The sequence below is a fragment of the Phacochoerus africanus genome, chromosome 9 (assembly GCF_016906955.1).
Source record: "Phacochoerus africanus isolate WHEZ1 chromosome 9, ROS_Pafr_v1, whole genome shotgun sequence".
In the NCBI taxonomy this organism is placed as follows: domain Eukaryota; kingdom Metazoa; phylum Chordata; class Mammalia; order Artiodactyla; family Suidae; genus Phacochoerus; species Phacochoerus africanus.
In genome coordinates, this window is record NC_062552.1 from 8,119,167 (window position 1) to 8,131,411 (window position 12,245).

Consider the following 12,245-nt stretch of genomic DNA (forward strand, 5'->3'; position numbering starts at 1 on the left):
TAGAAAGTTGGCATTCCCATAAGTTTCAAACATATATTAATATTTAAGTGAAACAATTACAAAAGCTAGCATTTATTGAGCATTTATAGCTCCAGATGCCATTTTCTACAGTTATTCTCACATTAGCACAAGGAAGCATTCTAATGAACACGAAATGCATACGAAATGCATGTGTTTCCCATTTTACAGATGAGGAAACTGAAGATTGGAGAGGTTAAGTAATTTGCCTAATGTTAAATGTTTGCATCTGGAAAAGCAGTAAAACTGGGATTAGACCCAGGTAGTTTAGCAATAGAGGTATAAAGAATTAAAAAAAAAAAAACATATAATCTACTATAACCTAATGGGGAAGAATCCGATGGCAAAAAGGAGATGTATACATAATTTTTATGATCACATACAGTGGGTCTACATACACTCTAAACAAGATGAAGTGTGTAACAATGTTGGTGAGAGATTATCCTGAAAAACACAGAACCAACTCTTTTAAATTGTAAGGAACACATAAACAAAGCAAAAGAAATACAAACCACATCAATTACTTTTTTTAAAAGAAGCAACAAAAATAAAAGGAATACTATAACGTTGATACAACCACTACCATATACCTATTATATCAACAAGGCTAAATTCTTCTATTAAAATAGGAATCTCATATTGGATCACAAAGTTAAACTCAGCAAGAGAACCCCTAAGATGAAGTGATTCAGAAGGGTTGAAAAGCAAGGCCCAAGATACACTTGGCAAATGCAAGCCAAAAGAAAGTTAATATTTCTTCTAGAGTTATGATCTTTATCTTAGACAAGATTAAACTTAAAAAGTACTCGATAATACACACTAAGACATTTTTAATTAAAAAGTAAAATCATAATGAAATCTAACACACTTGAATATCTAGTCATCAAAACATACAGAATCAAAGCTCCTAAACCCCAAACAAACCAAAAAAAAAAAAAAAAGAATAGGCACAAATACATTGTTTGTAGGAGACTGACCTCCCTTAACTTGTGTTAGACTGCATTACATGTTCAAATCATTTGTTGCTTCCACCCACCTCCCCCTTGCTATCCTTCCCTATTTTGACCATGCAGCGTGCTCTGGCCAAAGGAATGTGAGCATATGTGACATGGGCCATATCTGAGCATAAACTTTAAATGCACCTGCATCATTTGGCCCTGCTGCTCTTGTACCTACCAGGACCTGGATCAAGGTGACGTGGCTGAGGCAGGGTCATGAAGCACACAGGGTTACATTCTGTTTTTATTGAAAACTTTTGATTACTTTTTCATCGTGAATCTTTGTGTTAATTTTGATTTTTAAAAATATTGCATTAGAATATGATTTATCCTGATCAGAGTTTTTTGGAGTCTCTTAAATTTTGCATTCAAAGGCAAGTGCTGCAGTGGTGGCCCTGGCTCCTTCCCTGTACCATGAAAAATAAGCATGAACCCAGAAAGTGGCTACCTCTTCAGCCCTGCATCTGAAGTGAGAAGACCTATGGAGCTGGGCTGAACCCAACTAGGCAGATCCCAGGGGAATCGTGACCAAACTGCAGATCTCATGCAACACCGGCAAGAAATAAGATCTGTTTAAACCAATGAGCTTTTAAGTTTCTTTGTTATGAGGCATGGGTTCATGAGGCCAAAAGTAGAGCCTATGGCAGACCTAGTGGACAAAAATAATATTATAGAAGACCTTCGGTAACATGTAAGTATGGCATATTTTATTCATATATACCACAGTATTCCCTGAAAGCAAAGAGTACACTTTCTTTTTTGGTGTGTGCGTTCATTTCCCCAAATTAACCATATACTAGGCCACAAAGAAAACATCAACAAGTCCCCCAATGTGGAAATGGTATAGATAACATCTTTGACTACACTGTAATTAAACTACTAATTGCTAACAAACGGAGAACCTCCTCCCCTTGAAAACTGAAAGTTAAAAAAGAATCTTTTAAAACAACTTAAAATCAAAATTAAAATGGCAGGATTTCTAGATGATAACAATAGAAAATGTTCCTAGAACTCTATATATCAAAAGCTATAGGATACATCTAAAGCAATGCTTAGTGCAAATTCAAGCTTAAATACTTATATTAAGAAATAAGAAAACATAAAAATAAATGAATCAAGCAGCTACTTAAAAGTTACAGACTATAATATAACAACCCAAAGAAAAGCAGAAGAAACTGATAATGATACAAGGAAAAGAGTGAATTAACATATAGAAACATGGAGAACCAATAAATATATCTAAGAGCTAGTTAATTGGGAAACAAGTAACACGACTAGCAAATATAATTAAAAATTAGAGAATGTGCAAATTCACAAAATAAGCAATGTGTTAGAGACATTAAAAGATTTACAAGAAGCAGTAACATTGTAAATTATTTTAAAAAATTGTATCAGATAAAAATAGGTCAAATGAAAAATTACAAAAAGAAACCAAGAAGAGAAAAAAATACCTAAATGGACCAATTGCCATAAGAAAAAAAAAAAACAAAAAACGCTACATAGAAAAAACTGACAAAGAACTGCTTCGTAAAGCATGGGCAGCAGTTTTACAGTTGAATTTCATATTCAAACACTTAAGGAAAAGAAAAGTCCAAATAAAGAAAGCATCTAAATATTTTGTATAAAGCCAACACAATATTAATTAGCAAAAAATTAAAAATAAACCCCACAAAACTAAATTAAACCTGACTCTAAAAAGTACAGATCAATATTGTCTCAAAATACTGATGATACAAGTCTAACAAAAGGCAAAGATGTGGAATTAAAGAGCATATTAAAAGAATGAGGGATCATGACCAAGTGGCATTAACTCTAGGAACTCAAAGAAAATGTATTAGGAGGAGTTCCCGTCGTGGTGCAGTGGTTAACGAATCCGACTAGGAACCATGAGGTTGCGGGTGCGGTCCCTGCCCTTGCTCAGTGGGTTAATGATCCGGCGTTGCCGTGAGCTGTGGTGTAGGTTGCAGACACAGCTCGGATCCCGCGTTGCCGTGGCTCTGGTGTAGGCCAGTGGCTACAGCTCCGATTCAACCCCTAGCCTGGGAACCTCCATATGCCGCAGGAGCGGCCCAAGAAATAGCAAAAAGACCAAAAAAAAAAAAAAAAAGAAAATGTATTAGGAAATATGTTAATTTAATTCCCATATACACAGAACCAAAGGAAGAATCACGTGGTCATATCCACAGAGGCTAAAAACCTATGTCTTCAACAACTTTTCAATATCAAATTTCTTAATAAGGCATGAACATTTCTCAATATCCCCTACACTGTAACACAATATCAATTAAAATAAACCAGTAATATTTTTAGAATTAGGAAGCTGATTTTAAAGCTCCTCTTGAGCAATACAAATTCAAAACTAATCAGAAAAAACTGAAAATGAATGAAAAAGGGAGACCTATCTTAGCAGAAATGGAAGCATACTGGACAGTTAAAGAAAATAAAAATAGTATAGTGCTGACACATGAACAGATAGATGGAACAGAAATAAATCCAAGTATATATAGAAATTTTGTAGATAATGTAGCTGGTATTTTAGGTCAGTGGGAAAATGTTTGGGGACAGCTCAGTTGCCATTTGGAAGAACGAAACTGGATCTCTACTAAACTCTTTACATTAAAAAAAATTCCAAGTGGACCAAAACAGTAAACAAAAACACCCATTAAATGTTTGGAAACTACATGAGTCTTAAAAAAAAAACTAAATCTGAGAGAAGGCAAGACATCTTAAAGCATGATAGATGATTTAGGTACCAAAAAAGAAAAGGCTAACAATATAAACAGAAATTTCTACATGACCAAAAAGTTTTGTTAAAGCTAGAAGGTTACTGACAAACTAGAAAAGATTTATACAATACATATCACAAACGGTTTATTTGCTAAGTATTTTAAAGCTCCTACACCTAAATTTTTAAAAGATAAATTACCCAAAAGAAAAATGGCCAAAAGTTCTTATAAAAGGTAATCCATGTGGCTACAAACATTGAAAAAAAAATGTGCAACCTCACTTAAAATCAGAAAATCGCAACTAAAAACACAGTAAAATACCATTTTTACCATTTTGTTCTTAGCATATGATGTTTAGCGCAACAATTAAATACTTTCAGAACTGAATTTAGTGTGGATTGTGTATCATGAATCTGCAGGCAGCATTTAATCAACACACTATTGTATGCATTTTATATTTGGTTTTTCAGCCATAATATAACCCGATTGGATGCAGGGTGATTTTTAGACACTGGTATTTGGGAGCAAAACTGAGTTTCCTATGTTGCCAAATGCAGGGTGGGGTGGGGTGGGGTGGTGTGTGTGTGTGTGTGTGTGTGTGTGTGTGATTTTAACAGTCTTTTTCTTTATACTCACTTTCAGGCTTCAAAGTGTAAATTCTTGAGTTCAAATGCCATGTTTTCTTTCTTTTGAAGACAGGATAATAAACAAGGACCTACATGGGGGTGGGAGCAGTAGGTAGCAGAATCTGGAAGGTAGGTGGTTTGTAGGCAGGAGTGGAGGGAGGGCACAGAATAAGGTGGAAAATGTACCTGTCTGTCCTTTCATGTTAGACCCTCTACGACTCGATGGAGGTCACATCCCACTGCCAATACAGAGCAGCTCTCTGCCCTTTTCTGGGCAGGCCTAGATCCCTCAGCAGCCCCATAATGGGGGCCTGACACCCTAGGGGTGCCATATCTTACTGGGGAGATGAAATAAGACACATGTTGTTTCTCTGCTTTATCGTGATGGGTATCATGAGCTTTACCAGGGCGAGCACAAGTTAAATGGAAGGTGTCAGTCTAAAGGGTAGAGACCTTATGAATCTCCAAATCCTATAGATAAGGTCTAGCATAGAACATTATCACCGATAACAGACGCCAAATAAATAAACTGAACTGAACTGAAAAGCAGGGGAAAAACTGTCTGCTTATCAAGTGCATTATAGTTTTGGGGCTTCCTTGCTGTGTCTTACTTTCTCATTTCTTAAAATCAACACTTAAGTTCCATTAAAAAAAACTTTATGTGAAACAATAAAAATGATGACCTTTCTATGACGTTGATTCAATGATTCTTTCAGCAAATATTTGTTGAACACCACGTGCTAGGCACTGTCCCAGGTTCTGAATACATTAAAAGTATGCGACCCTGTTTCAAATAATAGTGAGCAATAATAAGAATAAACACCACCACATTTCGAGTTTTGGCTCCGTTCCTATTAATGATGCCAAATTTTCCTTTTTCTCTTGTGCTGTGACATCAAACAGACAATACATGTGCCAATGAAAAAAACATCTCTTGCCATCTGGTTCTGTAAGAATGAAATCACCAGCCACCGCAGCCGCTGACCTTCCACACGCCCTGAAAGAAGTTCTGGGTGGAGATCAGGAATGAGGCACTCTGTCCTTTGGGAATAAACTGGCAGAACAGGCCCTCGGATAGTTAGATATTTTTAGGAGATTTTATGACCCCCCCCCCAGCCTCTTGCATCTTCCATCTAGAAAAGCACTAAAATAATTAACAAAGACAGCTGCTCCTCCTGACCAGCAGCAATCTTGTGACCAAGCAGTAACCCTCTGCCCAAACGTGCGCCTGAGCCCATGCAGCCCCTCCAGCAAAATCACAGAGATGCTGGCCTCCGCCCTCACCTCTTGGGAGCAGTTCCTCAGAGCCATCCCAGAGGCTGCCTCCCGGGCTCTAGTCCTCCTTTTTGCCCCTAATAAAACTTAACTCAGGACACTTCCACTGCACGTTTTTTTCAGTCGACACATACATACATGTAAATACACACATGTATAAATGCGTATATATAATTCTTTTTAAAGTCGTCGCCAAGAACACCGTTTTACAAGTGATTCAACCCTTCTACGTTTTGCCAAATATAGCTGATGATTTTGCTACAGCAGGAACTTCAGCACCCTTTGCAGACTTTCTTTTCAGATGGTAAAGGGATTGAAAAAGGACGGGGGTGAGGGGCGGGGGCTGACCAGTGCATATTTTGCTATTACCAGGACTTGCAGTCTTATTTTTTTAAGATAAAAGGTTCCAAATTTCAAGGAGTTTCAGTATTTTGGACAGCTCGTCGGGCTAACGGTGGACATGAAGAAAGGGAGCAAAAACCATGGTACGAGACCTAGTTTACGTTGGAGGGAGGAAAAGAAATAACGGAGACTTTTACATTTTGATAAAAAGAGCCAGACCCGGGATGGCACTGGGGTGTAGGACACCTGCCCAGCCGTGTGTCTACAGGTAATTTCAGATGCTGGAACCACTCGAGGCCCAAGTTCCTGGTGTGGGAAGGATTGGACAAAGGATGGACATGGTCTGTTTCTGTTAATGGCTTTCACAAGTAGTGACCTATCCTACCCAGGGCTCCTGACTCACTCAAAAAACAAAAACAAAAACAAAAAAAAACAAAACAAAACCCGAAAAAACCTCAACAGCTCGCAAACTGATAAGCCTAAAACGTTGGGTTTAAATTTCACTTTCGAAAAAAGTTGTACTCAAACCTCTTTATCCAAAGGATTTCGTTCGGAGCCAAAGATGCGAACTGTCACAGAAACCAGCTGACGGATTTTGCTAACTCGTTGCGTCAGGGTTGCCGCTCAGCCTGGAGTTTCAGCAACGCGCTGCTCGGGCGTACCCACCGCTCCCAGCGCTCCCAGGGCGCGCGCCCGGGGCTGAGGGCGGGGCAGGAGGGAGGGCGTGGAGGTGGTTCCCTTGGAGCACCCAATCAGCAGCGAGGCTCGGCGGTGGCGCTAGTGACGTAGGCCGAGCTTCCCTCCGCCCCACTGCGGGCCGACGCTCGGCACCAGCAGCCACGCGAGCTCGCGCGCGCCAGGACGGGGAGGAGGAGGGGGAGGAGGAGGGCTCTGAAGCCGGCCGGCTGTCGGAGGGCGACGGGTCGCGGGAGGGGAAGGGGGAGAGTGAGCATGCGCAGCGGCCCCGGGGAGGGCGGGGGAAGTGGGGGCCCGTGCGCGCGCGCACGAGCGGCCCGCTGGCGGCCGCGGGTGGAGGGGGCGGTTCCTCGAGTGTCGGCGGTCGGAGGGTGGGCAGGCTGGCGGCAGGTGCCCCCGCGGCGGCCGCCGCCGCCGCCGCAGTCTTCTCGGAGTCCCGTCCCGGATCTTCTCTTGCTCTGGTGGTGATGAGCGGGGCTCCATCGGGGGCTGCACCTGCCGACTGCCCATCACCCCGGGCCTCCCGGCGTGACCTCGGCCTCTTCACCAGACTGGCCCCAGCGGCGCCGTGCTGCCCCTGAGAGGGAGCGACAGCGGCCTCCACCGCCCCGAGTCCTCGCTCGGAGGCCGCGCCGGGAGAGCGCCCGGCCCCCTCCCCTCCCCCGTCCGCCGTCCTCAATGTCTCCCCGGCGGGGAGGGGGCTGCCTGGGAGACGCGCTGAGCGACCCCCCTCCGGAGGCCCATCGGCGGCAGCAGCAGCGCCCAGCCCGGAGCCCCGAAGCCTCCCCCGGCGGCGGCGGCCTGGAGGAGCCGCGCACACGCCGCCGCCCCCGTAGCCTCGCAGCCGCCGCCGCCGCCGCCCGGTGCCCGAGGAGAGGGCGGCGGGCGCCCTTCGGGGAAGATGAAGGCGGAGGGGGGCGATCACTCCATGATCAACCTGTCGGTGCAGCAGGTCCTGAGCCTCTGGGCCCACGGGACGGTGCTGAGGAACCTCACGGGTAATTGATGCGCCCGGGATGGGGTCCGGGATGCGGTGCCGCCCCTTGCCTCTATTCTCCCTCCGGTGGAGGGGAAGTGCTCCTCGCCGCCCCACCCCCGTGAGCTCGCTAGGCAGTTCGCGGTACCGACCCCTGGCGAGGATGTTGTTAATTGGATCCGGCTGTTTCGGGGGCGCCAACCAGGGTCCCCCTTTCCCCCTGAGGCTCTAGAGTTCCCAGGGGAGAATCCGCGACGGCCCCCTCCGCTCCCTGCATGGGGAGGGTCCGCGACCCCCCTGCCTCCGTAGTACGCACGGAATTGAGTTAGTGCTGAGACTTGAGGACTGTTAGCCTTCAATTATCCCTCCACCCCAACGCACACACCCCACTTCTTGCTCTTTCGATCTTTTTCTGGTTTAGCTCTTTTTCTTTCTGGCAAATTTTAAATCGAATGTAGGACTTAAATTCCCTGCTCACAACGATCAGTTTGCGTCAACTGTTAAATTTTTTTTTTTTTTTTGATGATATCAATGACTCATTATAGTAGGTCACAGGCTGGACCCAGGTCTAGTGCATTCTGAGCACTTTTTGCTTTAACCATGTATCTCCCCCCTCTCCTCTTTCCTTTTGTCTGTCTCTCTCCCTCTGGCCTCTAAGCCGCTGCTTCTGTGACATTTGATAATTTTGTGTATTCCTCTTCATATGTCAAGGCTATCAGGAGGAAATTAGACTTAACTACATTATAACAATTAGCGTCATTTTCTAGTTGTAGAAGTGAGCAATAATACTCATACCTTTTAATCAAATTTGTAGGTCCGCTTTGTGAAGAAATTTCTGGTTTGATTCGTGCAGAGATTCTTGTATTATGCTTAGATTATCCAGAGTTCTGAATTTAAAAAATACTCTCTAAATATTAGTGTCTACAAGAAAGTGATTTCAATTGAAATTTGATGACTTCTCAGTGCCTGCTTCTCAGTGAAAAGCAAACAAAAAACCTAAAACCTTAAAAAGACGTATAGGACAGCAAATTTTGATAGAACTTTAGTATTTCAAAATGCATTATGTCAAACTGGTTAAGACTATGAAGTGTATTTTACAAGCATAATCTATCTTGATAGGATATGACATATTATAAATTCTGGTATTATATGAAATTCAGATATTCATAGAGGAAAACTGGGGAGATTATGTACCACCAAGTTGACTTTAAAGATGCTGGTTGCCTTGGATGTGGAAACTATAAAATTAACTTGGATTCTGCACTGATTCATGGTATCCTCACTTTTAATCTGTGGTTATTTAACTTGGAGCAAACCTGACCTTACAGGAGGGTTGCAAGTAAGGAACATATTTTTAGTTCTTAAAACCTATATTGACATAAAGACCATTTCATCATTCAGCTGAGTTCTGCGATAGACTCCTTTATCTTACTTACGGCTTTCCTTGTATTCATCCACTGTTAATATTTTAAGTGTTGTATCAGTTGTGTTTATTGGAGTAAAATGAAAAATAAGGACTTAAGATTATGCACTTGGATCATTTAGTGACTGTCTTGGCTCATCAGTGGGTCTTTAGAGAAAGTTGGCTTTGTGAAACGTGGGTAAATGTAAATGTAGCTTACCTCCTAGTCAGACTGAACAGTATTTAAAACATTTGCTTTAAGACTGTAAATCATTGGAGTGGCTTCTAGTTCCCATAGATCAACCATTAGGTTAACAATAGTAGTTTCAACCTAGGGTTAGTTCTCATTATCTCCCAATATAATCTTAAAAATCATCGGTTGCTCATTGGGCTTTGCCATTTTATCAAGGATATGCTGAACATCCAACACTAGGACTGAGGTGGGACTGAGGAGCATGGGAACCTCTTCTAGGAAATAAGTAGTGTCTGAGTATGTAGAATTCTGTAAAAGATAGAGAAAAATAGATTAGAAATAATGCTTCACCAGACAGTGAGTGTACCACAAGGTGGGAACCACATCCCTTCTGAAAAGCGGAGTCTCTTAAGTGGTAACCTTCCCATGTGGGTCATTATGGCCCTCTCTTTGCTGGTGAGCGTCAGGATCCCATGTGTAGCTTAATCATTAATTAAGAGATGCTGCCTATGGTGCCATTTATAACTTAGCCTGTTAAAAAACAAACACACGATTTCTAAAACAAATCAAGTCCTACGTAGTGAACGTCCGGTGTGTCATGGTATTTCTAATCTTCAGAATAACTCTTCAAAGTGGATTTATAAAAAAGTTCCGAGAGGAAAGTCGACCCACATCACAGAGCCTGAAGTGGCTAAGCAAGCCTAGCAACCCCGGTGTCCCTCTGCCTGCAGAATACTTTCTCCCTTAACAAGCTGCTTTAGCTATTGCTTTATCCTTTTCAAACTGAATAAATTACTTGCTTCACCCTGCTACTTCTGCTCATTGTAATGCTTTTATTGTTATATTTTCAATTACATTATAATTTTTATTGGTATCTTATAGACTGTAAGCTTTTTGAAGGTGGGATCATTGTAATCACAACTGTAGCATATTGTACCTGACACATGGTATATATGCTCAGTGCATGTTTATTTAATTGAACTTTTAAAACAGTACCTAAAAATTGCATGATTAAAACATTCTAGTTGCCTTATTTTTCAGCTACATCTTTTGGAGTGAATAGTCTGTTAATTAATGGAATGAGGTGTTTAAGCAGCTTTTATAAACAATTGTCATACCTTTTTTTTTGTCTTTTTTGCCTTTTCTAGGGCCGCTCCTGTGGCATATGGAGGTTCCCAGGGTGGGGGTCTAATTGGAGCTGTAGCCGCCGGCCTACGCCAGAGCCACAGCAACACAGGATCCGAGCCACGTCTGCGACCTACACCACAACTCACAGCATCGCCGGATCCCTAACCCACTGAGCAAGGCCAGGGATCGAACCCGCAACCTCATGGTTCCTAATCGGATTCATTAACCACTGCGCCATGACGGGAACTCCGACAAATGTCATACCTTTAAAACACACAAATGCTTTTTTTGTGCTGGTTACTGTTCTTTCATGTATTTTATTTAATCTTTTTAACCCCCTTGAGAAGTGTTAGTGTTTATCCTTATTATACAGATTCGGACATTGAAGCAAAGAGTAACTTGCTTAGATCTGGAAGCTAATAAGTGAAAAACTATGACTTTTTTTCCAAATTTTGATAACACATTTTAAATCAGAAGGCATTTTTGTCATCATCATAAACTTGGAAATGAAACCGGGTATAGAAAGAAGCATAGTGAAGAACCAGAATGATTTAGATTTAAGAAGTGACTGAGAGATTTGCAGAAATCTGATTAACAGAAATTCTGGTTAATTAAAAAGCAAATAGAAGGGGAATGTACTCTCATCTCTTATTTTTTTTCCTTTATACAAACTAACAGGTATGATTTATTCTTCTGTCTATATCTTATCCCAGAGGTGAAGCAGAATTTTTGTACTGACCTTTTTATCTTAGAGACCAATCTTTAGAAAGTAGTCTTGTGTACTTATTACTTTGATGGAAATAGATTTTTTAAAAGTAATAATGAAACTATTAGCTTAGCATCTTAGTTTGCCTCATTTTAGCAAGATTGAAATATACATACACCTGAGATCAAACAGCCATTTAATGACAGAGGCAGGACTAGAACTGGTGTTCACTGACAGTCCGGTCTGTGCCTTTTGCATTTATTCCACATCGTTTCTTAACTCAGGTCTGATAGATGATAGATCTTAAGGCACTTAAGAATAACCTCATACTCTTTGCCCCAAATGAGCCCAAGAATGTGTGAATGGAACAAGTTTTTGTCCAGAAATAAAAGAGACTGGAAAATGTAAGGTATTAATTGAACAGTGATAATATTGATGATGCTTTCTAAAGTTTTAAGTTGCCATTGCCTATGTAGAAGTTAATGATTCATATTTATTCTATATCTAATTCTAGAAGTCCTACCAAAGTCAAATCTATTTTTTTTCCTTCCAGGAAAACAGTAGTATGGGGGTTCCATGCAGAGATTAACGCCTGGAGACCCCATCTTTGTCGGTTAATAACCGTTGCCAATAAGCAAGCTCGCTTCTGTATCTGTCACTGTCCAAAGTGTGTGATTCTCAAGATTGATAAATTGTCTTAACTGTGTATAGGTTGTATGCTGCTTCTGCCCACTCAACTAGAGCGATAAGTGGCTTCCCTCCTTCTCAAGTAGTTTTTCTTTCTCTAAGTGTGTCCTAAATCCCTCCTTCCCACCACAACCTAAAAGTAGAGTCAGTATGGATATACTCTCATTTTTATGGCTAACCTGACTTTAAAAAGATTATCTACAGTGAAATGTATTCTTTTGCTTTTTTATTTTCTTCAACTACTTTGACTCCTAATTTTGTGTTCTGACCCAAATTTGGTTGCTAGGAGTTTAGAGAAGAATTTTTTACTTAGAAGGAGGCAGGATCCCTAAACCTCTGGATAAACACAAGAGCTGGTGTTGGAGAAGGAATAATTGGTCCCTGGGAAAAAAGGCCAAAGCTGGCTTCAAGTGCATCTCTTTTCTCAGTGTCAGCAGCGCATGTGGGGGTAGGTGCTCCCCTCTCTCTGTTG

General features: G+C 41.6%; 2 protein-coding genes across 2 annotated transcripts in view; one reads left to right on the plus strand and one right to left on the minus strand.

Annotated features, from left to right (window-relative positions):
* The window catches only part of NEDD9 (neural precursor cell expressed, developmentally down-regulated 9), a 286,215-nt gene extending 279,551 nt beyond the window's left edge, over positions 1-6,664 (minus strand). Inside the window, exon 1 of the mRNA XM_047795755.1 lies at positions 6,514-6,664. The gene's annotated coding sequence lies outside the window, so the exon portion shown is untranslated. The remainder of the gene's footprint in view (positions 1-6,513) is intronic.
* A 794-nt stretch (positions 6,665-7,458) lies between these two features.
* Positions 7,459-12,245, plus strand: part of TMEM170B (transmembrane protein 170B) — a 36,865-nt gene continuing 32,078 nt past the window's right edge. Inside the window, exon 1 of the mRNA XM_047795696.1 lies at positions 7,459-7,679. Coding sequence (XP_047651652.1) covers positions 7,583-7,679 — 97 coding nt within the window. The 5' untranslated portion in view covers positions 7,459-7,582. The remainder of the gene's footprint in view (positions 7,680-12,245) is intronic.